Source organism: Macaca nemestrina, chromosome 12, assembly GCF_043159975.1.
Source record: "Macaca nemestrina isolate mMacNem1 chromosome 12, mMacNem.hap1, whole genome shotgun sequence".
Classification (NCBI taxonomy): Eukaryota; Metazoa; Chordata; class Mammalia; order Primates; family Cercopithecidae; genus Macaca; species Macaca nemestrina.
This window is the reverse complement of record NC_092136.1, coordinates 125,936,695-125,958,219: the sequence shown is the minus strand read 5'-3', so window position 1 is coordinate 125,958,219 and position 21,525 is coordinate 125,936,695. Positions and strand designations below refer to the sequence as shown.

Sequence of the window (21,525 nt, the reverse complement as noted above, 5' to 3'; positions counted from 1 at the left end):
ACATGCCAGGTTTATTTTGAAAAGACCTGGGCATCTAAGGCACAAGGGGCTTGCTAGAAGCTTATACTGGAAGCTGGCAGAGCCAGAACACTTTCTGCCAAATGCATGTCGACGAGCTCACAAGGACCCCCTTTTTCCCCAGGCAAATGATGTGGTTTCTGCAGAACTGGGCTGTCATGTCCGACTGATCTTAACCACTTACCAGCTCCATGTCTGCTGCCCCACGTCACTGATGTCAGACAATAAACTCCGTGCAGTCCCAGGAGAGCTGAAGGCTTGAGGACACCCTAATACCAGGAAATCTCCTTCCTCCCTACTTATTTCCCCCTAAAGAGGGTCAACCTGAGATGAAACCCCAGGACCAAGCCCCAGGAAGCGTAAGGTACGTGTGGCCTCCGGGAGCCAGTGAAAAGGGGTACGGACTCAGACCCATGGGCCATTCCAGTCACTGGCCAGGTGACCTTGACAATCTCAAAAGCCTCAGATTCCTCATCTGTAAATTATGGGTAACTGCCTTCAGGTCAGTGGTGTTAAGGAAAATAATTGTGCGTGTGTGTATATATATATATATTTGTGTGTGTGTGTGTGTGTGTGTGTGTGTGTATGTATATATATGTGTATATACAAACACATGACCAAGTTATCACAGGTGTTCTGAGCCTCAAAACACACCCCAGTATTTCAACTTCACAACATTAGGTATGGGCCAAACACAGAGCAAGAACTCTGTATCTGGAAGGTGTCAGTGACACTGGGTTCTGCCCTCCCCAGACACATGGCAGCCCTTCTCCATTCAAGCACTGGCCCAGCCCAACAAAGAGAGAGATCCACTGCCACTGGCCCCACCACGACCCCAACCACACTCAGCTCCTCCTCCTGGCTGCTGGGTCCACACCATATGCCACACAGGACCTTGTGGCAGCCAGGGAGGCAATGAGAGGCACTGCCACCCAGGCTCTGCCCTGCACTGAATGCAGATCCACCTATTGAGCCAGACTCAAGGGCTCATTGTTGGGGTTAGGTGGGAGAAGGAGTGAGGAAAAGGAAGGAGACCACATTGGGGAAGTCACACTCTGTCTTTCTAAGTGCCGCACCTCCTAGAGTCAGCACCCAAGCCCCTGATTAATCGCTCTCCAAAGCAGCACCCCCACTCCAGAACAGACCTTTTCAGAGCTGTTCTACCACTCAGCAGGCACAGGGTTGCTAAGTTCTCAAGACATCATGCTTTGAGTAAGTCAGGCATAATGCACGTAATCAACAAATACTTGAATATATCAGCACTCCCATAAAACAACAACAAAAACAAGTGAGCAAAGGGAAAAGCAAGGGACAGGACAGGATCAAGCAATTGCACTTCTGGGTATGTTCCCAAAATATTTGAAACCAGGATGTCAAAGAGGTATCTGTACACCCATGTTCATAGCAGCATTATTGACTTCGCAATAGCTAATGTGGAGGCAATCCCCCAAGTGTCCATCAGTGGATGAACAGATCAACAAAATGTGGTCTGTGCATACAATGGAATACTATCCAGCCTGAAGAAAGGAAATTCTGCTACCAGTATGGATCAACCTTGAAGGTACTATGCAAAGTGAAATAAGCCAGTCTCGAAAAGACAAGTCCTGTATCATTCCACTTATAAGAGATACTCAAAGTAGTCAAACTCATAGACGCAGAAAGCAGAATGGTGGCTGCCAAGGGCTGTGGGGAGACGGAAAGGAGGAGTTTTTGACTAGTGGGTAGGATGTTTCAGTTTGGCAAGATGAAGAGGGTTCTGGAGATGGATGGTGGGATGGTAGCACATTCTGAAAGTGCTTAATGAAAACTGAACTATACACACAAAAACAGTTAAGATGGTAAATATAACCTTGTGCTTGTGCATTTTACCATAACAACCACCAAAACAATCAAAGGAATAAAAAAATAAAAGAAAAAGCAAAGAACACAAAAAGGCAATTCACAGATTCAACCCCAACACTTGATGGACATATGAAAAGATGCTGCAGCTCACTCATGACCAGGGAATACAGACTAAAACCAAGGATCATTTCCACATTGCTGGTAGAGGTACAAATTGACACAAAGGCTTAGAGGAGCACTTCACAATATTGAGTGAGGCTGAAGATGTGCATATTTTACAATCTGGTAATTTCATTTTGAAGTATAGAAGTACAACCCACTCCAGGATATTTATTAGGCAGTGCTGCAATAGCAAAAAAAACTGGAAACAACTATCATCAGTATAGCCATGGCTAGATACACTGTGCTACATTCATGAAACTGAATACTATATAGCCATGTCAACTGAAGAAATCAATCCATATGGGTCAACTGGGATAAACCTGAAGACATAATATTAACTTTTTAAAGTCATGCCTGTAATCCCAGTACTTTGGGAGGCCAAGGCAGGTGCATTGCTTGAGCCCAAGAGTTTGAGACCAGCCTTGATAACATAGCAAGATTTCATCTTTATTTAAAAAATAAAAAAACAAAATAAACAACTTAGCTGGGCTTGGTGGCTTATGACTGTCACCATCCCAGTTCCTCAGGAGACTGAGGTGGGAGGATCACTTGAGCCCAGGAGATGGGAGGTGGCAATGAGCTACGATCACGCCACTGTACTCCAGTCTGGGTGACAGAGCAAGATCCTATCTTAAATAAAACAATAAAAGTAAAAACTTATGCTAAAAGGTGTTGTAAAAACAAAGTATGAGTCCAAAACAACACTATTTATGTGTATAAACAGTGTGTGCTTGTGTGTATGATGAAAGAATTAAATACAGGTACACACCCAACTTTAAGTGATAATTATATTCTGGGGAGATTGGGAAGAATAGAAGAGGTCACGGGGCATGTCTTTGGTTCTATACTTGTAATACTTTATTTTTTAAAGGAGAAAAATCTAACATCATATGAGAGATAATATTCCCATTTGTTCAACCTGGCAGATTATCACACGCAAGTCTGTTACATTAATATTTATATAGATGAAATATTTTCATAATAGAGATAGTGAAGAAATATAAATTGAGAAGCTAAACAAAGAAAGATGAATATATTCATCTACATAAAATTTAAGTGAGACAGCAAGTGCACAAGAGAGAGGGAGGAGTAGAGAGAAGACAAATGAAACACTTAAAAGACAACTGAGGCCCGGCACAGTGGCTCATGCCTGTAATCCCAGCACTGTGGGAGGCCAAGGCGGGTGGATCACCTGTCAGGAGTTAGCGACCAATCTGGCCAACAAGGTGAAACCCCGTCTCTACTAAAAATACAAAAATTAGCCAGGCGTGGTGGTGCGCACCTGTAATCCCAGCTACTTAAGAGGCTGAGGCTGGAGAATTGCCTGAACCCAGGAGGTGGAGGTTGCAGTGAGCCAAGATCGTGTCATTGCACTCCAGCCTGGGCAACAAGAGCAAAACTCCTTCTCAAAAAAAAGAAAAAAAAAAAAAAACTGAAAAACTAAAGTACATTTGCAACCTATACATATCAGTAAATTCCCTGAGCCTATAACATGTTCACGTAAATTAGGAAGAAAAACAAAACAAGAAACCTAATTTAAAAATAGGCAAAGGGCTGGGCGCAGTGGCTCACGCCTGTTATCCCAGCACTCTGGAAGGCCAAGGTGGGTGGATCATTTGAGATAAGGAGTTCGAGATCAGCCTGGCCAACATGGTGAAACCTCCGCCTCTACTAAAAATACAAAAATTAGCCAGGCCCACGTGGTGGTGGGTGCCTGTAATCCCTGCTACTTAGGAGGCTGAGGCTGGAGAATTGCTTGAACCCAGGAGGTGGAGGGTGCAGTGAGCCAGGAGTGAGCCACTTCATTCCAGCCTGGGAGACAGAGCGAGACTGTCTCAAAAAAAATAAAGTAAAATAAAATAGGCAAAGAACATGAATATTTACCTTAATGTAAAGAAATGAATGGCAAATAAGAAACTATGGTCATCTACATCTACAAATTCCAACGTGACGGAGACATCGTATTTCATCATAACAGCAAAACACAAGGGGCCTGAGCTCTCACGGATGTACAAGGAAGTAAAAACTAGGGCCACCTCGCGGAGGGAATTTGGCCCATGGCCAGAACCTCATTCTAAAAAGTTTCCTATGTTTGCACAGAGACTTGTCTATCAAGATCTTCAACAGCACTTTTTCTAAGAGCTTAAGATGGAAAGAACTTGAAATCTACTCACAGACAAGGAAACACTACGCAGCTGTGAAAAAGAGGGTGCAAACCTATGCAAAGTGCTGGTATCATCTAATCTCCAAAACATAGTATCCATAGTATCAAAACGTAAGATGGGTGCAAAACAATGATATCCATATCTCCAAATGCACTTTCACAAAACAGTTACATGCATACCGAGATATGTCTGTACACGAATAGGTTTACTCAGAAGGATGCAAAACAAAGGCTATGGCCTCTCAAGAGAAAAGTCCTGGGGACCAGAGGTCTGAATGAGAGTGACTTATGCTCATATTCCCATCTGTACTGTTTACCTTTATAATTTTTTTTTTTTTTTTTTTTGGAGATAGAGTCTTGCTCTGTAGCCCAGACTGAAGAGCAGAGGCCCAATCTCAGCTCACTGCAGCCACCCACCAGGCTGAAGTAACCCTTCCACCTCAGCCTCGCCAGTGGCTGGGACCACACGCACATACCACCACGACCAGCTGGTTTTGGAAATTTTGGAGAGCTGGGGTCTCACCACGTAGAACGGGCTGGTCTCAAACTCTTGGGCTCAACTGACACGCCTGCTTCTGCCTCCCAAAATGCGGAGATTAAAGGTATGAGCCATCACACCTGGCCTGCTTACCTTTTTCAAACCGGTGACTGTGATATCCTTTCAAATAAAATTTGATTTAAAAAAGAGAGGAAGAAAAAAAAAATACTGAAATCTCACACTTGGAGGTGAATTCTGGACCAACCATCACTGCTGTGAGTGAGTGCGAACGACCTTTCCACGTCTCAGGTTTTCTTCTGGGTAAATGGGATTTTAAAAAGGCACTATCTTGAAGGGAGGTTGTATGAGCAAATGACGTAGCTCCAAAGACAATCACTGAAATGGAAGCAGCCGATCTCAGACCCTAGAACACGCATCCCCTGCGCCTCTCACTGACAGGCCCTACTTGCCTACCTGTGTCCTACCCTGAGGACACAAACAGCAGTGGCAGAGCACCAGCCACAGCACGCACCCTGGGCAATCACGGCCTGGCCAGGGTGGCAAGTGAGGCTGGGCTCCAGCCCTCCCCCTGCTTGCCAAACTGTATGCTCTGGTGCAGGGCTTCTCCAACGGGGCGGGGGAGAGAGAGGTAGGGGGGTGCATTCCCTTTCCTAATCTACAGGAAAGTGTTGTAGAGATTAGCAGCAACACCATTCAGAGCAGCTAACTTCCTCCTCTCTTCTCCAAGTTAAAACAGCACAGTGCAAAGATCTGGGTGTGCACAGACCTGGGAGTCGCCAGAAGCACCCCAGGGGAAGCTGGCAGAGCCACCCATCAGTGTTTGTCTTTCTCCAGGTCATTTCCCCTGTACTCACAAGGATATCCTTCTCATGAGCAGGTGTGGCTTCTGCAGAGTTGACTCCAGCCACTTTTTGTCCAGCTGTACCCACTTCCTAAGTCTGGGACAGCTGGCCAGCCCTCTCTAAAGTGAGGTCACCCACAGACTAACCTGTGTGGTCCCAGGAGAGCCACAGAGGCCACATCACTCCTTCCCTACTTGCTCCACAGAAGGGCTAGTGGAATAATACCCCTGTCCCAGCGCAGGCTGGGGACCCCAAGGCCTCCCCAGACCATGAGGCTGGACAGGTCAGCAGAAACAGGAGCCACAGGGCCTGCCGGCCGAATGAAAGCAGGGAAGGCACTGACTCGAGCACCATGGCAGGAGAGAAACAGGGTGACACGCCTGCACTCATGGCATTCATCCTCGGGGGACACAGACAGACAGCAAACAGGATATGGTGGAGATGACGGGACAATGACAACCACAGGACCACTAACAAAGGGCATGGGGGCAGAGAGTAAGGGCCAGCCCTTAGCCACTAGGGGGTTAGAACCATGTCTCCGAGGAGCTGGCTATAAACCGGAGGCCTACATGAAAGGCAGCCATGGGAAGACGGGGTAGGCAACAGAAGGTTCCAGACTGAGAAGTGCCCAAGACCACCCTGAGCTTGTTGGGTCCAAGGCAGGGAGTCCCATGCAATGGCAGACAGCCAGGAAGGAGAGGGAGTGCCAGGGAGGCCATGGGGACACATGGTATAGATGTCACAGGCCACCCTAACAGCTAAGATTCTACGTTTGGGTGTCATGAATGTCACCGGAGGGCATTAATAACAAAGAGTGACACCACTGGATTCACTTTTTTTGTTGAGACGAGGTCTCACTATGTTGTTCAGGGTGGCCTCAAACTCCTGGGCTCAAGGGATCCTCCCACCTCAGCCTCCCAAAGTGCTGAAAGTACAGGCCTGAGCCACCACGTCCTGTCCTGAATTCACTTTTAGATCATCCCTGGGGCTGTGCTGCAGCTGCTGTGCATAATTTCACTCTAGTTTTCAACCAATTGATGGGGGAGTACTCTTTCATTCTCATTTACAGATGGGGAAACTGAGGCACAGAGGGACTACATCAACGGTCCTAAGACCAGACAGCTTGAAAATAGTGGAACCAGGATCTAAAATTCAGCCAGAACTACTTGTAATCCCTATGCACCCATGAAATTTGGGATGAGCCGTCTGGAGCTCAGAAACTGACCAGGTGACCCGGACCAGGTACTTAACCTCTCAGAGCCTCGGAGTCCTCGTCTTTTAAATGCAGAAAACAGCAGCAAGTCCTCAAAGGTGTCCTGAGTCTCAAAACATATCCTGGTATTTAACGTCTGCAGCTTCAGCAGGGGCTGGGCACAGAGCAAGCACTCAGGACCCGGAAGGTGCCAGCGACACCTGGCCCTCCCCTCCCAGGCACAAGGCAGCCCCTCTCCATTCAAGCTCTGCCCCAGCCCAGCAAAGAGAGGGGTCCTCAGCCACTGCCCCCACTAGTACCACAGTCACACTCACCTCTCCTGGTCTCTATGTGACACAGGACCTGCCACGGCCAGGGAGACAGGCAGAGGCACTGCCACTCCCACTCTGCCCTGCCCTGACTCAGATCCACCCATGGCCCAGCCTCAAGGGACGGTGGCATGCACCCCAGCCTGCTGGGGTGCGGTGGCATGCAGAAGGGGATGGGGAGGAGGCCCCTAGGGAGGTGGCTCTCCATCTCTCTCTCTCTCTGGGAGTAGCACTTCCTGGAGTTTGTGCCAGGCCCTGACCAGTTCTGCCCCATTCAGCCTTCCCAGAAGGCCTGGCACACAGATCCCTCAGCCTGACCAGACACCAGCCTCCTGTCCATGGTGTGCCCCACAGGCAGGCCCCCCACACCTGAGCAGAGTCCACTTCCAGAACAGTGCTCCCTATGCAGGTGACACACTTTATCCAAACCCAGTACCCCAAAATCCCCAAGCAGGGACAGTAAAGGTAACGTTCAGCCCTGCGGTCCCCACACAGGTGCCACAAATTCCAGCCCTGCCCCACAGCACAGCCTCTGAATTCAGGCTCTCAGCTCTGGTTTTGAGTGCCTTGGAGCATCGCAGATCTGGGCTCAGAAACCCCTTTCCTCTGCCTCCTCCTGGAAGGAACCCTCACTCGGCAGACCTTGTACTCCCACCTCCCCCCACCAGAACATCTGCTGGGCACTGAGATGGACACCATGGTCAGCCTGGCGCTCGATGAACAAGTTTCTGGAACTATGCAGCTGAGGGTCTGAGGGTCCACACCTGAAGTCCCATGAGTCCCATTAGGAGCCAGCAGGGTTAAAGGGGTTGAGCTGGGGAGTAGCGAGGCAGGCTCGCCAGAGGGGAGGGCCCTGCACTGGGAGGGAGAGTGGGGCAGGGCCCCCAGATGAGGACTTGGTGAAGACGAGGGTGGGCAGGAAAAGCAAGCCCTCCAACCTGCAGCAGCCTGTCCCTGGGAACAGAGAAGGCGCCAAGAGATTCCCTCTCCAGCTTGCCCCCAGCAGGGAGTCCAACCCCTCAGAGTAAAGGTGGGCCATGAGGGAGGGAAGACGAGGGGAGGAGGGGCCTTTCTAGGTGTCCAGGGCCCAGGCTCTGCGCAGTAGCCCCTCCAGTGAATCTGCCTGAACAGGCAGAGCTGCATCCACACTCAGAGCCTGATGGCACAGATAGCCCCTTCCAGCAGCTCTCCGGTCCCGTCTGCTCACACAGGCCCTCCCATGTCAGTAACCTACACAGGCTTCTCCAGCACAAACACACTAGTCCATACTCAGGCACCTGCAAGCCTGGTCACACACACACACACACACTCACCACCCCCCTACACATACACCCAGCCCTCAGACCTCCTCCTCTCTGCCCCCGCCCCCCATAACCACATACAGCTTCCGGGGCTTGAGGGCCCCCCCTAAGCCGGGGCACTCTCTTCCCCCATTCCTCAGGGCTGGCCGAGGCTGGGCTCAGCTGCTGCTGCTGCTCTACCTCCCTCAGGCCCACTGGGTTCCTCCCACCCCAGCTCTGGCTCCTGGAGACTCTGTCAGCTTGCAGGTCCCTGGAGCTATCGCCAGGCAGCCCAGAGCCTCCACCCCGCTCTGGCTCCTAGAGACTGTGTCAGCTTGCAGGTCCCTGGAGCTATCGCCAGGCAGCCCAAAGCCTCTAAGGGGCAGGGAGTGGCTGTGCCAGCCCTCAGGGACCTCTTTCCTCCAAAGTCAGGGAAAGGGGAACCCTGGGCTCCTCGCCCTCTGCCCAGCCAGGCTCAGCTCCCAGAAAGATTCTGGCTCCTGAGAGGAGACCGAGCCACAACTAAGAGCCCCACAGGTGTGTCCCCAGTGGGCCTGGGGAGTGTCCTGGGGCAGCCTGTGGCCGTTTGGCCAAGGGTACTGCAGAACCTGCTGCCCCATGGAGGGCACCTGGCCCAGCACCCACACAACACACACTCACTGTCCTCTGGGCCCGTCTCAGCCTCTCCGCACCTGTGCTTAGTCCCAGTGACAGGGACTGTCCTCCCAGCCCAACCAGCACCCAAATCCAGGAACCTGCAAGGCCTTCCTCCAGCGGCCCCGCCAGCCTGCTCACTGCTCACACTTTCTGGGCTCAAGCCCTGAGGCTTCAGCAATTTCATGGTCATCTGCACCCATACCTAGGGGAGTGATGGGAGGGACAGACTCAGGCCTGTCAGGGCCTGGTCACTGCCTGGGGACGGAGGATTCCAGAGCCTACAACTTGTTCAGCAGGTCTGGGCTATGGCCCACACCCACTTCTGCACACAGCAGCCAGCCCAGGGTCCCATGGAATACCCCAGGGCAGAGACACTAAATCAACTGAAGGAGGTGCCAGGGGTCATGCCAAGTGCCTGAACCCGGGCTTCTCCATCTTCTGTGAGGCCCCAAACCCAGCCCTGGGTAATCTAAGGTCCTGGCCAGCGCCTCCTCCTCCTCCCAGCCCTGAGGAACCATCCTTGTTCTCAAGGTGGAAGAGCTCGGCCCTCAGTCCCCTGCAGCCTGGGATAAGACCCACCCTAAGGGCTGGTGCACAACCAGAGGCTCTTCCCAAGGAAGCCTGGTGCCAGAAAACCCAGACACTGAGGCACAGACCAGACACAGAGCCTGGGAACACCCAGAAGAGCATGCCCCCCAGGGTCACATCCCCCAGGGTCCCGGCCCCAGTCGAAGCCAGGAGAGCTCAGACGTCCCCCCAGTCCTCCTGGCCACCCCTGCGTGGCTGTTTCCTCATGCCCAGGAGAAGCTGAAGGGATTGTGGCCCAGGATCCTCCTACCCCCACCCCCGAGAACACACCCAGGACTGGCAGCTCACCTGGCCCTGCAGGGCTACCAGTCCAGCTGTGCCCCAAAGAGAACATTCGCTTCTTGCTCTGTTTGGACAGCTGCAGGGTCAGTGATGCTCAGGAGAGAACATCTCATCACGGAGTGGGGAGTGCGGTGATCAGGGCCACAGGCCCTCTGATGGGGGTGGGCCAAGGCCAGAGCTGCATCCCTGGATGAGTGGCCTGGGAGGGGGCCCCGGACCAGCCTGGCAGGGCACACGGACAAGCTGCAGTGATTCTGCCCTCTTGAGCACACAAGAGGAGTGGTCAGAGGGGTTCTGGAACCAGGGCTGGCACCTGGCTGGAGGCAACGGAAGCCAGGAACTGATTCCCCTTTTAATGGCATTTATTCAGTTACAGGCTGGGGCCAAGGACCAGCCTCCCAAGTCCAGCCCAACACCTGACCTCACCTCACCCCAGACAGTCCCACAGCCCCCTCCTCAGCCCTTCCAGGACTGGTGAGAAAGGTCCAAAGAAAAGACGACAAAGCATCCACAAGCAGAGGTCGGTGGCTGGCCTCCACCCTCCCCTCCCCAGGAAGCAGGAGGTAGAACTGGGTAGTCAAGACCAGCACTCTCCCCTCCTGCTCCCACTCTCTCCTCCTCTCTGGCCCTCATCTCCTGCCCTCTCCTCCTGGTCCCTGTGTCCTTTCCAGCCATCCCATCCTGGTGTCTCCTGGTTCCCATCTCCACCTCCTCCTCCTCTCCTCCTCTGCCCACAGCCCCCGGTCATGTAAGGGGCTTGGGAACACACAGAGGGAGCTTTGTTGTCAAACCAAATCCATATGGAGCCGGAATGGGTCACAGTAACTGGTGCCCATTTTCTCCATCCTGGCAGGGCTGGGACTCCAGGCAGGGAACTTCTACACACCTCTGTTTTGGGAGGCAGGGGATGAACACTGGTCCCAGGGCTCTCAGGCAGCTGAATGGGTGGCCAGGGATCAGTCTCCACTATGAGAGACCACAGCAGGGGAGCAGCTGGTCTCCAAGGCAAAGCAAAGCCACAGTGCAAAGCCAGGGTCTCAAAGCCAACAGAGGCAAGCTCTGGGCCAGGGGCAGGGCAGCACCACAGCAGGCCTGGGGTGGGGAGGGGCTGTGCACATGCACAAGTGCACCCATGTTCTTGTCTGTGCAAGGATGCGTGGCCATATACCCTCTCTCACACACTCATCTGCACACTTCCAGGCATGCATGTAGAGACAGAAATGCACGCATCAGCCCAAGCACAAAAGGCTGTTGTGTGCTCACCTGGATGGGGGCTGAGTAAAAATCTCTCTGCTTTGGCCAACTCCCTCCATTCCTGCAGATACCGCTGGGGCAAAGAGCTCTGGAGAGAAGAGGGTGGAGGTCACCGGTCAGGGAAGCTCCATCAGCCAGCTCTTCTTTGGAGATGCTCAGGCTCCAGAAAGATGAAATCCCACCTACCTGCTGAGGAGGTCTCTAGTGCTAGGGCGATTCGCTTTATTTGACAGGTCATCCACCAAATAAGAGTTTACAGACCTAACGGCACTATCATTGCCCTTATCACTCTCAGTCTTCTGGAAAGGCTGAATGGAGAAATGGCATCACAAAACTAAAATGAGCTAAATTAACAGAGTCAACTGGATTATCTTGGCCAAAAGAATTACCACCGACCTTTATGGCAAGAACATCAACCCCCAGTGGAACACACAAAGTGGCCCTTCATGAAATAAATACTGAACGACTTGTGCCTTTCATAATAGAACTTCATTTATCCAATGCACTGTTGGCTCTGATACGACTCAATCCTGCAAGGCCTTGATTTATTATGCCAAAGTATATTCCGCCAGGTGAAGGAGGCTTTCTGTGACCTGCCTACTGATGATCCCACCTTCTGTGACCTGGAATCTGGAAACTGGCTCTTTTTTTTTTTTTTTTTTTTTTTTTTTTGAGACAGTCGCGCTGTGTCGCCCGGGCTGGAGTGCAGTGGCACAATCTCAGCACACTGCAACCTCTACCTCATGGGTTCAAGCAATTCTCCTGCCTCAGCCTTCCAAGTAGCTGGGATTACAGGCATGCGTCACCACGCCCGGCTAATTTTTGTATTTTTAGCAGACATGGGGTTTCACCATGTTGGCCAGGCTGGTCTCAAACTCCTGACCTCAGGTCATCCGCCTGCCTCAGCCTCCCAAAGTGCTGGGATTACAGGCGTGAGTCACTGCGCCCAACCAAGACTAGCTCTTTTGTAAAAGACAGCAGAGAACAACTGCCCCTGAGCCCTGTTGAAAGAGACTACACCAGTTTCTTCTTACTATTCTCAGCGTAGTAAAATGTCAGGATCTTGAACCTTGGGTACATGTTTCACAGCTAATGAGAGCTCTCTTAGACTTTTGGACTTGTCAACCCACATGTGATTTAAAATTAAGGATACCCGGCCGGGTGTGGTGGCTCACGCCTGTAATCTCAGCACTTAGGGAGGCCGAGGCAGGTGGATCACCTGAGGTCAGGAGTTTGAGAACAGCCTGGCCAACGTGGTGAAACCCAATCTCTACTAAAAATACAAAAATTAGCCAGGTGTGGTGGCAGATTCCTGTAATCTCAGTTACTCAGGAGGATGAGGCAGGAGAATCACTTGAACCTGGGAAGCGGAGGTTGCAGTGAGCTGAGACTGTGCCACTGCACTGCAGCCTGGACAAAAAGAGAGAAACTACGTCTCAATAATAATAATAATAATAATAATAATAAAATAAAAATAAAATTAAGGATCCCCAAGAGAAATTCTTCCATAAAAGTAGATGATATTGGCTGGGCACAGTGGCTCATGCCTGTAATCCCAGCACTTTAGCAGGCTGAGGCGGGCGGATCACGAGGTCAAGAGTTCCAGACTAGCCTGACCAACATAGTGAAACCCTGTCTCTACTAAAAATACAAAAATTAGCTGGGTGCAGTGGTGCGCACCTGTAGTCCCAGTTACTTGGGAACCTGAGGCAGGAGAATCGCTTGAACCCGGGAGGCGGAGCTTGCAGTGAGCCGAGATCGCACCACTGCACTCCAGCCTGGGCAACAGGGCGAAACTCTGTCTCAAAAAAAAAAAAAAGTAGATGATACCACGAAATAGACACAGGTTTCCCAAGACAATGAAACAAGACTCCATGTCGCTCCCTTCCATTGACTCAGACTTGTTTTTGTTTGGTTTTAGCACAAAATGTTCACACTTTTAGTTTTGTTAGGGAATTTCATTATTCAAACTGAATACCCTCTAAGATCTACTGCTCAACACGAAGCCATTCTCACTACTAAGCAAACAACTGCTGGCTACGTCATCCTCTAGATAAATGGAAACAATCAAAACTAATATTAGAACCTGCTCCCATACACACTTGAGTGAGCAATTCAGGAAAATGGCATTTCAACCCTATGAAAAGGGTTGGTATCCTTCCCTTGGCAGGTTGGCTGATATTTATGATCAACCAGGGTAGCACTGGGAAGAAGCAATAGAGGCAAAGGGATGGCCCACAACGATGATTGATGTCATGAATGGTAACTTATCCCTATGCACAGAAAACACGAATGGAACTGGGCCTAATCTAAGCAGTGTTCCAGAATCCCTCTGTAATCAAATTCTTAGGTTTGACACAGATTATGAAGACTAGACTCCTATATATGACACATATAAAATCAGAACATGACCACGAAAGCCTCAACCATATCATCAGAGAACTTACTAGAACTAGACATTGGTTCAATGGAAACACTACAGGAAAACTGTATGCCTCAATAAGATCTGCTATATAAAGTAAATAATCATCTTGCTTATTGGACAGATCAATGCTCAGGTCATATTTGGAAAGAAAACCAATCATCCCTTTGGGAGGCCGAAGTGGGCAGATCACGAGGTCGGGAGATTGAGACCATCCTGGCTAACACGGTGAAACCCCGTCACTACTAAAAATACAAAAAATTAGCCGGGCCTGGTGGCGGGCGCCTGTAGTCTCAGCTATTGGGGAGGCTCAGACAGGAGAATCACTTGAACCCGGGAAGTGGAGGTAGCAGTGAGTCGAGATCGCGCCACTGCACTCTAGCCTGGGTGACACAGCAAGACTGCATCTCAAAGAAAAAGAAAACCAATCATCCCTAATTGATGATGGCATACAGTCATTTTATCAAATTCACAGAAATGTTTTTTGTTCCTACTCCAATTGAAACCATAACCATTCAACGTGGCACTGTGCAGATGCAGATGTGACCAAGAATAACCATGACATTTGTATCACCCCTAACTGGTGGGTAATAGGATCCACTTTGACCCTTTCTATCAATAACACTGAATTATTCATGTTATGCAGCAACAACATATATAAAGATGTTCCACCTAGCCAGTCTGGATCTGTGGTTTGGGCTATCTTCTACCTAAAATGACTAGATATGACTCTTCAACTGCCATACAAATCCTTAACCTTTGAGTCATTTGTGCATAAAGTGACCCCTCACAAAAGAGAATCATAATATCCCAGACACAATCTTATGAAGGGGTTCTGGATTTCATACTTCTGTAAGAGCCCTTTTCTCTCAGTTGAGAATGTCTGAATTGAAAAAAATCAATTAATATTTTAAATTTTACCAACCTCTGAAAAAAAGTTTAAATGACACTTCGAATTATCTTCAGCAGTACAATCTGGGCTGAATAAATTGGCCTCAGTAGTGCTGTACCATAGAAGACTTCTTGCTACTTTAACTGCTCAAAAAGGGAGACCCTGTTCCCTAATTGGTAAAAAGGTGTAGTTGGCCGGGCGCGTGGCTCATGCCTATAATCCCAGCACTCTGGGAAGCTGAGGGAAGTGGATCACCTGAGGTCAAGAGTCCGAGACCAGCCTGGCCAACACAGTGAAACCCTGTCTCTACTAAAAATACAAAATTAGCCGGGTGTGGTGGCACATGCCTGTATTCCCAGCTACTCAGGAGGCTGAGACAGGAGAATCACTTGAACCTGAAGGCAGAAGTTGCAGTGAGTCAAGATCACACCACTGCACTCCAGCCTGGTTGGGCAAGACAGAGTGAGACTCCATCTCAAAAAAAAAAAAAAAAAAAAAAAAGTTGTTGTTGGCCAGGCCCGGTGGCTCACACCTGTAATCCCAGCACTTCGGGAGGCTGAGGTGGGTGGATCACCTGAGGTGAGGCGTTCAAGACCAGCGTGGCCAACATAGTGAAATCCCATCTCTACTAAAAACACAAAAATTAGCCGGGTGTGGTGGTGCACACCTGTAGTCCCAGCTACTTGGGAGGTTGAGGCAGGAGAATCACTTGAACCTGGAAGGTGGAGGTTACAGTTAGCTGAGATTGCGCCACTGCACTCCAGCCTGGGCAACAGAGTGAGACTCGATCTCAAAAAAAAAAAAAAAAAAGTGTCGTTTTTATGTTAACAAATCAGGTATTACCGAAAATTTAAAAAACTTTAAAGAACACACAAGAGTTTTTCATGACATGGGCACTGCCTCCTCCATTGATTCACTCAGTTGGTTAAGTCTTGGCTCCTGGGAATCTTTGCTCAGAGGAATCCTTCAACCCTTGGCTATTACTCTCCTTATAATTATTATGTTTACCCCCCTGGTGCCTTGTATTCTCTCAAGGGTTCTAAATGATTTCCAACAGCTGCTCGAACATCAAATGATTACCATGAGGATCATCCAACTTGAGGAAAGCAACACTGACTATGTAACTGCTAACTGTGGCCAAGGAATTCTGATCCCCAACCTACCTGCTGATCATGACAACAAGAACATCTACCTGACTCTGTCCCAGCGACTACATCAGTGGTGGTAACAGAGAGTAACGCTGTGTTATCTAGTCACACTATCAGCTTGCTGAGAGAATAACAAAAAGCAAGGAACTATTAAAGCAAAATTTGGAGAACAGGCCTGAAAAATTCCTTACCAAACAAAACCAATGAGGCCTTAACAACAGCCTTAACCTTGCTTAAAAGACAGCATAATCAAATCTTAACTGGGGTTATTTATGGTAAATGCTTCTGTTTGACACAAATAAAACTTCAGCCAATCATAAAAGGCCAACTAACATATGGTTATGTGACTAGGAAACTTCCAACAAGGTAAACCAAACAAGGCAATTTTGTAATTGCAACCAACTAAATCAAATAAATTCTTTATTTTGCTTTCACATTCACCCTCCCAACACCTGCATCTGAAACTTTGTCATTGGGCCACTAAACCTTTTTTGGTTTTCTGTTTCCCAATTCACTTCTCACACAAATAAACTCTTTAAAATATTATTGTGCCTGAAATTCTCTTTCACACAGGTAATATATTTTATTTTATATCATTACTGGCTTTCAAGTATTGCCTACTATCCTGTGACCTCTGAAACTGAAGACATTTTAATACCAAGAGCCAATCGGAGTAACTTACTATAGAATATGCTCTATGATATAATGTAATTTCGTATTATATAATTCTGTGTTTTCCTGTCTTGCCTGTGAGACTATGACCTCTGTGGTCAGGAACTTCTTTATATCTCTAGGTTCTATTAAACTGCCAAGAATGTGGCAGATGTTTTATAGACATTTGACAAACAATAATATGTGAATAACGATGTATTGCATGGCGAATTAACAACTGAAACAACGGGCCGGGCGCGGTGGCTCAAGCCTGTAATCCCAGCACTTTGGGAGGCCGAGGCGGGCGGATCACAAGGTCAGGAGATCGAGACCACAGTGAAACCCCGTCTCTACTAAAAATACAAAAAAAAATTAGCCGGGCGCGGTGGCGGGCGCCTGTAGTCCCAGCTACTCAGGAGGCTGAGGCAGGAGAATGGCGGGAACCCGGGAGGCGGAGCTTGCAGTGAGCCGAGATCGCGCCACTGCACTCCAGCCTGGGCAACAGCGTGAGACTCCGTCTCAAAAAAAAAAAAAAAAAAAAAAAAAAAAAAAACAACTGAAACAACATACTGCACGTTCACTTTATGCGAAACCAGGATCTCTTACTCATGGCTGGGGGCAAAAAACAAAAAAAAAGGAGGAAAAGAAAAAGGAATCAGGATCTCACAATCACTGCCCCACTAACTTTGAGGGCCACAGAGTTCATTGCTGCGGGGTCTGTCTTGTGTATTACGGGATGTTTAGCAGCATCTCTGGCCTCTACCCACCAGACACCAGTAGGAAATCCCACTCCTCAGGTGTGACAAAATGTTTCCAGACGTTTCCAGATGCTGAAGACCACTGTGCTAGATGCTTCTAAGGGCTGTGCAAGTATTAAGTAAGATCTCAACCCGGTGGGTTCAACATGATAATTACCTCCATTGTGGAGCCAGGGAACTAAGGTGAGAAAGGGGTCAGTCACGGGCCCAGGTTATACAGCTCGTGAGGAGTGGAGCTAGGGCTAGAATTCTGCCTCCTCTGCCCAGAACACACCCCAAACCCCCACATCATACAGCTTCTTGTTTTTTTTTTTTTTTTTTTGGTTTTTTTTTTTTTTTTGAGACAGAGTCTTGCTCTGTCACCCAGGCTGGAGTGCAATGGCATGATCTTGGCTCACTGCAACCTCTGCCTCCTGGGTTCAAGCAATTCTCCTGCCTCAGGCTCCCGAGTAGCTGGGATGACAGGCACCCGCCACCACACTCGGCTAATATTTGTATTGTTTCAGTAGAGATGGAGTTTTACCATGTTGGCCAGGCTGGTCTCGAACTCCTGACCTCAAGTGATCCACCCGCCTTGGCCTCCCAAAGTGCTGAGATTACAGGCGTGAGCCACCGTGCCTGGCCCCTACAGCTTCTTCTAAAACCATCCTGTGCAGACTGGCTCCCTAGCCTCCAGGATCCCTGGGATGTCCACCCTGACCTATACAGCAATTAGGGGAAGGGGCTTCGAGCACATCCAAGTCCTTCAGAGGCTCCGCACAGTGACAAAGAGCCTGTCGAGCCCGTCCTCAGCCACGCTTCCACACGAGACACAGTCTCTAGCCCCCACAGCCCAGGTGTTCTCTGGAAGCTCTGGAGTGCGTGTTCAAGGCACACAGCTGTATTTGTGGGATCACTAACGTCTGCCAGCTGGACACCAGACTTCCATGAATCTGACCATTTTTTGCAGCCACATCCCACCACTGGCACGGACTCACTCTCTCCGCTGTAGGCCAGGTCTCCCGGGCTACGGACTCCTCTGGCTTCCCTGCTGAACCTCAGCGCCGGCCTGGGCTGTACCTGCTTCCACACATTCCACAGCCTGTCCAGGAGTGAGTCTCCACTGTGTCTGCCAACCCACAGCGATTCCTCTCGGTTTAGTGTCCACCGCCCACATTCTACAGGGGACTCAAGCTGGACTGTGCAGTTAACGTCATTAATACAACTGCCAGGTACAGCGAGAGCAGGCTGGGGAGTTCTCCCACAGGGTTAGACGCCACTCGGATACAGATGGTCCACTAATTGCAAGTCCCCAGAACAGACCGGTCATCTGTAAAACTCCTCCTCAGCTCCAAAACCTCCATGGGCTCCTCTTCTCACTCACGGGGAGAGTCCGGGTCCTTGCTCTGACCCACAGAGACACATGAGGTCTACTGGCCAGCACCTCCTCCCTCCTTGCCTAACTCCTCTCCGTGGAGGCTGCTCCACGAACCAGCCTCACCAGGTCTCGGAGGCTACCTAGGCATGCTCCCTCCTCTGAGGCTTTGTAATTTCTGTTCACTCAGTCAGGAATGCTCTTCCCTAGACATGGGCTTGGTTATCTCTCTTCATCCAGCTTTCCTTTTCTCTCTCTCTCTTTTTTTTTTTTTTTTTTGGAGACAAACTCTTGCTTTGTCGTTCAGGCTGGGGTACAGTGGTGTGATCTTGGCTCACTCTAACCTCCACCTCCCGGGTTCAAGCAATTCTCGTGCCTCAGCCTCCCAAGTAGCTGGGATTTCAGACGTGCACCACCATACCCAGCTAATTTTTGTGTTTTTAGTAGGGATGGGGTTTCCCCATGTTGTCCAGGCTGGTCTCGAACTCCTGACCTCAAGTGATCCACCAGCCTCAACCTCCCAAAGTGCTCGGATTACAGGGGTGAGCCACTGTGCCTGGCTTCTTTGTCCAGCTCTTTACTCAGCTTCTCTACTTCCCAGCAACAACTCCACACACCCAACACTGCAGGTCCCCTCCCCTGCTTGCAAAAATGCTTCTCTTGTTTTTTTGCTGCTTTATCACCCGTGTCGACAACAGTGCCCGGCACCCAGTGGGCTCTCAATACAAACATGTTGAATTAATAAATGGATCTGTTCATCGGATGGCATCGCCCCAGTGACGGTGGAATAGAATGGAAGAGGCAGTGACAGCAGGTCAGATATCCTTTGGGCCCTGTGGCACAGCCCCTGGCTGGACACTGCAGCCTCACCCCATCATTGAACACTGTGATCACAGCACGCCTGGGCACGGGGAGGCTTCCTGGCTCATAGAGTTGGCAGAGAGCACAGTGAGTAACTGACCAGCTAACTGCCTCAGGGCCACGCATGGGAGGATGGAAACATCTCTCAGGCTGTCTGACCTTTGAGGGAAAGGAGCCAGCCAGGCTTCCACCTACAGAAAAAGGCGCGCTCTGTTCCCACCCTCGGGCTCCACAGGCTACCCCCGCATCCGCCCCTGCAGCCTGGCTCTGCAGACTCCTGTATAGAAACATTGTATCACCCGTTTATCAGCTGCCAGTCACAAGACACCAAACACTTGAAAATCATACCTTGGTGTCTGCCTGGGAGGGGCAGAGGCTCTGAATTCCATTCTCAGGGTGAGAAAGCTGAAGCCAGTGTGAGGAGGTAGAAGTCAAGAGCGCAGCCCGGGCCCAAAGTAAAGGACAAATCCAGTGCCTGTGTGGACCTGCTCCAGGTCCTGGTTGGGGGCTCCCCGGCACCCCTCCGTCCCAGGAAAAGCAATGCACCCACCCCAAGGATTTGAAGTTAAAGGCAAAATTGGGGAAGTTGCACTCCCCACCTCCCATCTTTCTAGAGGCAGTACCTCCTAGAGTCAGCACCCAAATTCTTGATTAATCCATCTCCAAAGCAGCACCCCCTCTCAAGAGCAGCACCCCCTCTCCAGAACAGACGCTCTCAAAGCTCCTCCATGACTCAGCAGGCACAGGGGTGCACAGTACTCAAGATGTCAGGCTTTGAACAAGTCAGGTACAGTGCATGTAATCAACAAATACTTGAATATATAATATCAGCATTCCCATGAAACAAAGAGAAAAAAACATGGAATCAAAGAGAAAACAAGAGACAAGATAAGATCTCGCAATTGTGCTTCTGGGTATATACCCCAAAGAACTGAAATCAGGATATCAAGGCGAGATTTGTACACCCATGTTCATAGCAGCATTATTCACAATAGCTGATGCGGAAGCAACCCAAGTGTCCATCAACGGATGAATGCACAAAATGTGATCTATGCATACAATGGAATATGATTCAGCCTGAAACAGAAAGGAAATTCATGTAAAGGAAATATTATGGAGTTTTGCTGTACAAAATCCAAAGTGGGCTAAGTGCAGTGGCTCACGCCTTTAATCCCAGCACTTTGGGAGGCCGAGGCGGGCGGATCACCTGAGGTTGGGAGTTCGAGACCAGTCTGACCAACATGGAGAAACCCCGTCTCTACTAAAAATACAAAATTAGCCAAGTGTGGTGGTGCATGCCTGTAATCCCAGCTACTCGGGAGGCTGAGGCAGAAGAATCACTTGAACCCAGGAGGCAGAGGTTGCGGTGAGCTGAGATCGTGCCATTACACTCCAGCCTGGGCAACAAGAATGAAACTGTCTCAAAAGAAAAAAGAAAAAGAAAGAAATTCTGACATACACTGCAACATGTATCAACCTTGAAGACTGCTATGCAAAGTGAAATAAGCCAGTTACAAAAGGACAAATACTGTATCATTCCACTTATAGGAGGTACTCAAAAGCAGTCAAACTCATAGACACAGAAAGCAGAATGGTGGCTGCCAAGGGCTGAGGGGAAAAGGAAATGAGCTACTGACTAGCAGGTAGGATGTTTCAGTTTGATGAGATGAAAAGATTTCTGGAGATGGATGGCGGGATGGTAGCACATTCTAAATGTACTTAATGCCACTGAACTACACACATAAAAAAGGTTAAGATGGTCAATAGAACCTTGTGCTTGTGCATTTTACCATAACAACCACCAAAACAATCAAAGGAATAAAAAAGAACACAAAAAGGCAATTCACAGAATAAATTCAAACACCTAATAGACATAAGAAAAGATGCTCAGGCTCACTAGTAACCAGGGAATACAGATTAAAACCAAATTTAGTTTCTCACACATTGCTGGTGGGAGTACCAGTTGATACAAAGGCTTAGAAGAGCACTTCACAATATGTAGTCAGGCTGAAGATGTGCATACCTTACAATCTGGTGATTGCATTTCCAGGCATAGCCTCGAGTGACCCTCCCTTGTACGGGACACCCCATTCAAGCCTGTTTATTAAGCAGTGCTACAAGAGCAAAAAATGGAAACAACTTTAACTATCCTCAGGAGAGGGATGGCTACAGAAGTGGTGCTACATTCATGCAACTGAATACTATATAGCCATGTCAACTGAAGAAATCAATCCATATGGGTCAACTGGGATCAATGTGAAAACGTAACATCAACTGTTTAAAGTGTTGCAAATATATAAAGGATGAATCTGAAAACAGCAAGAAGTTTG

General features: G+C 49.3%; 1 protein-coding gene across 20 annotated transcripts in view; it reads right to left on the bottom strand.

Annotated features, from left to right (window-relative positions):
- LOC105476232 (ST3 beta-galactoside alpha-2,3-sialyltransferase 4) overlaps positions 1 to 21,525 on the bottom strand; it is a 60,982-nt gene that overhangs the window by 22,784 nt on the left and 16,673 nt on the right. The window contains exon 2 of one of the 20 annotated variants that reach the window (XM_011731945.3): positions 11,119 to 11,197. The exons of 11 other annotated variants lie outside the window; for them this stretch is intronic. Coding sequence is in view for 1 of the 9 variants with exons in the window: in XM_011731943.3 (XP_011730245.1) it covers positions 203 to 211 (9 nt within the window). In the remaining 8 variants the exon portion in view is untranslated. 8 more of the 20 variants (XM_071076060.1, XM_011731947.3, XM_011731950.3 and 5 more) reach the window with 8 other exon arrangements.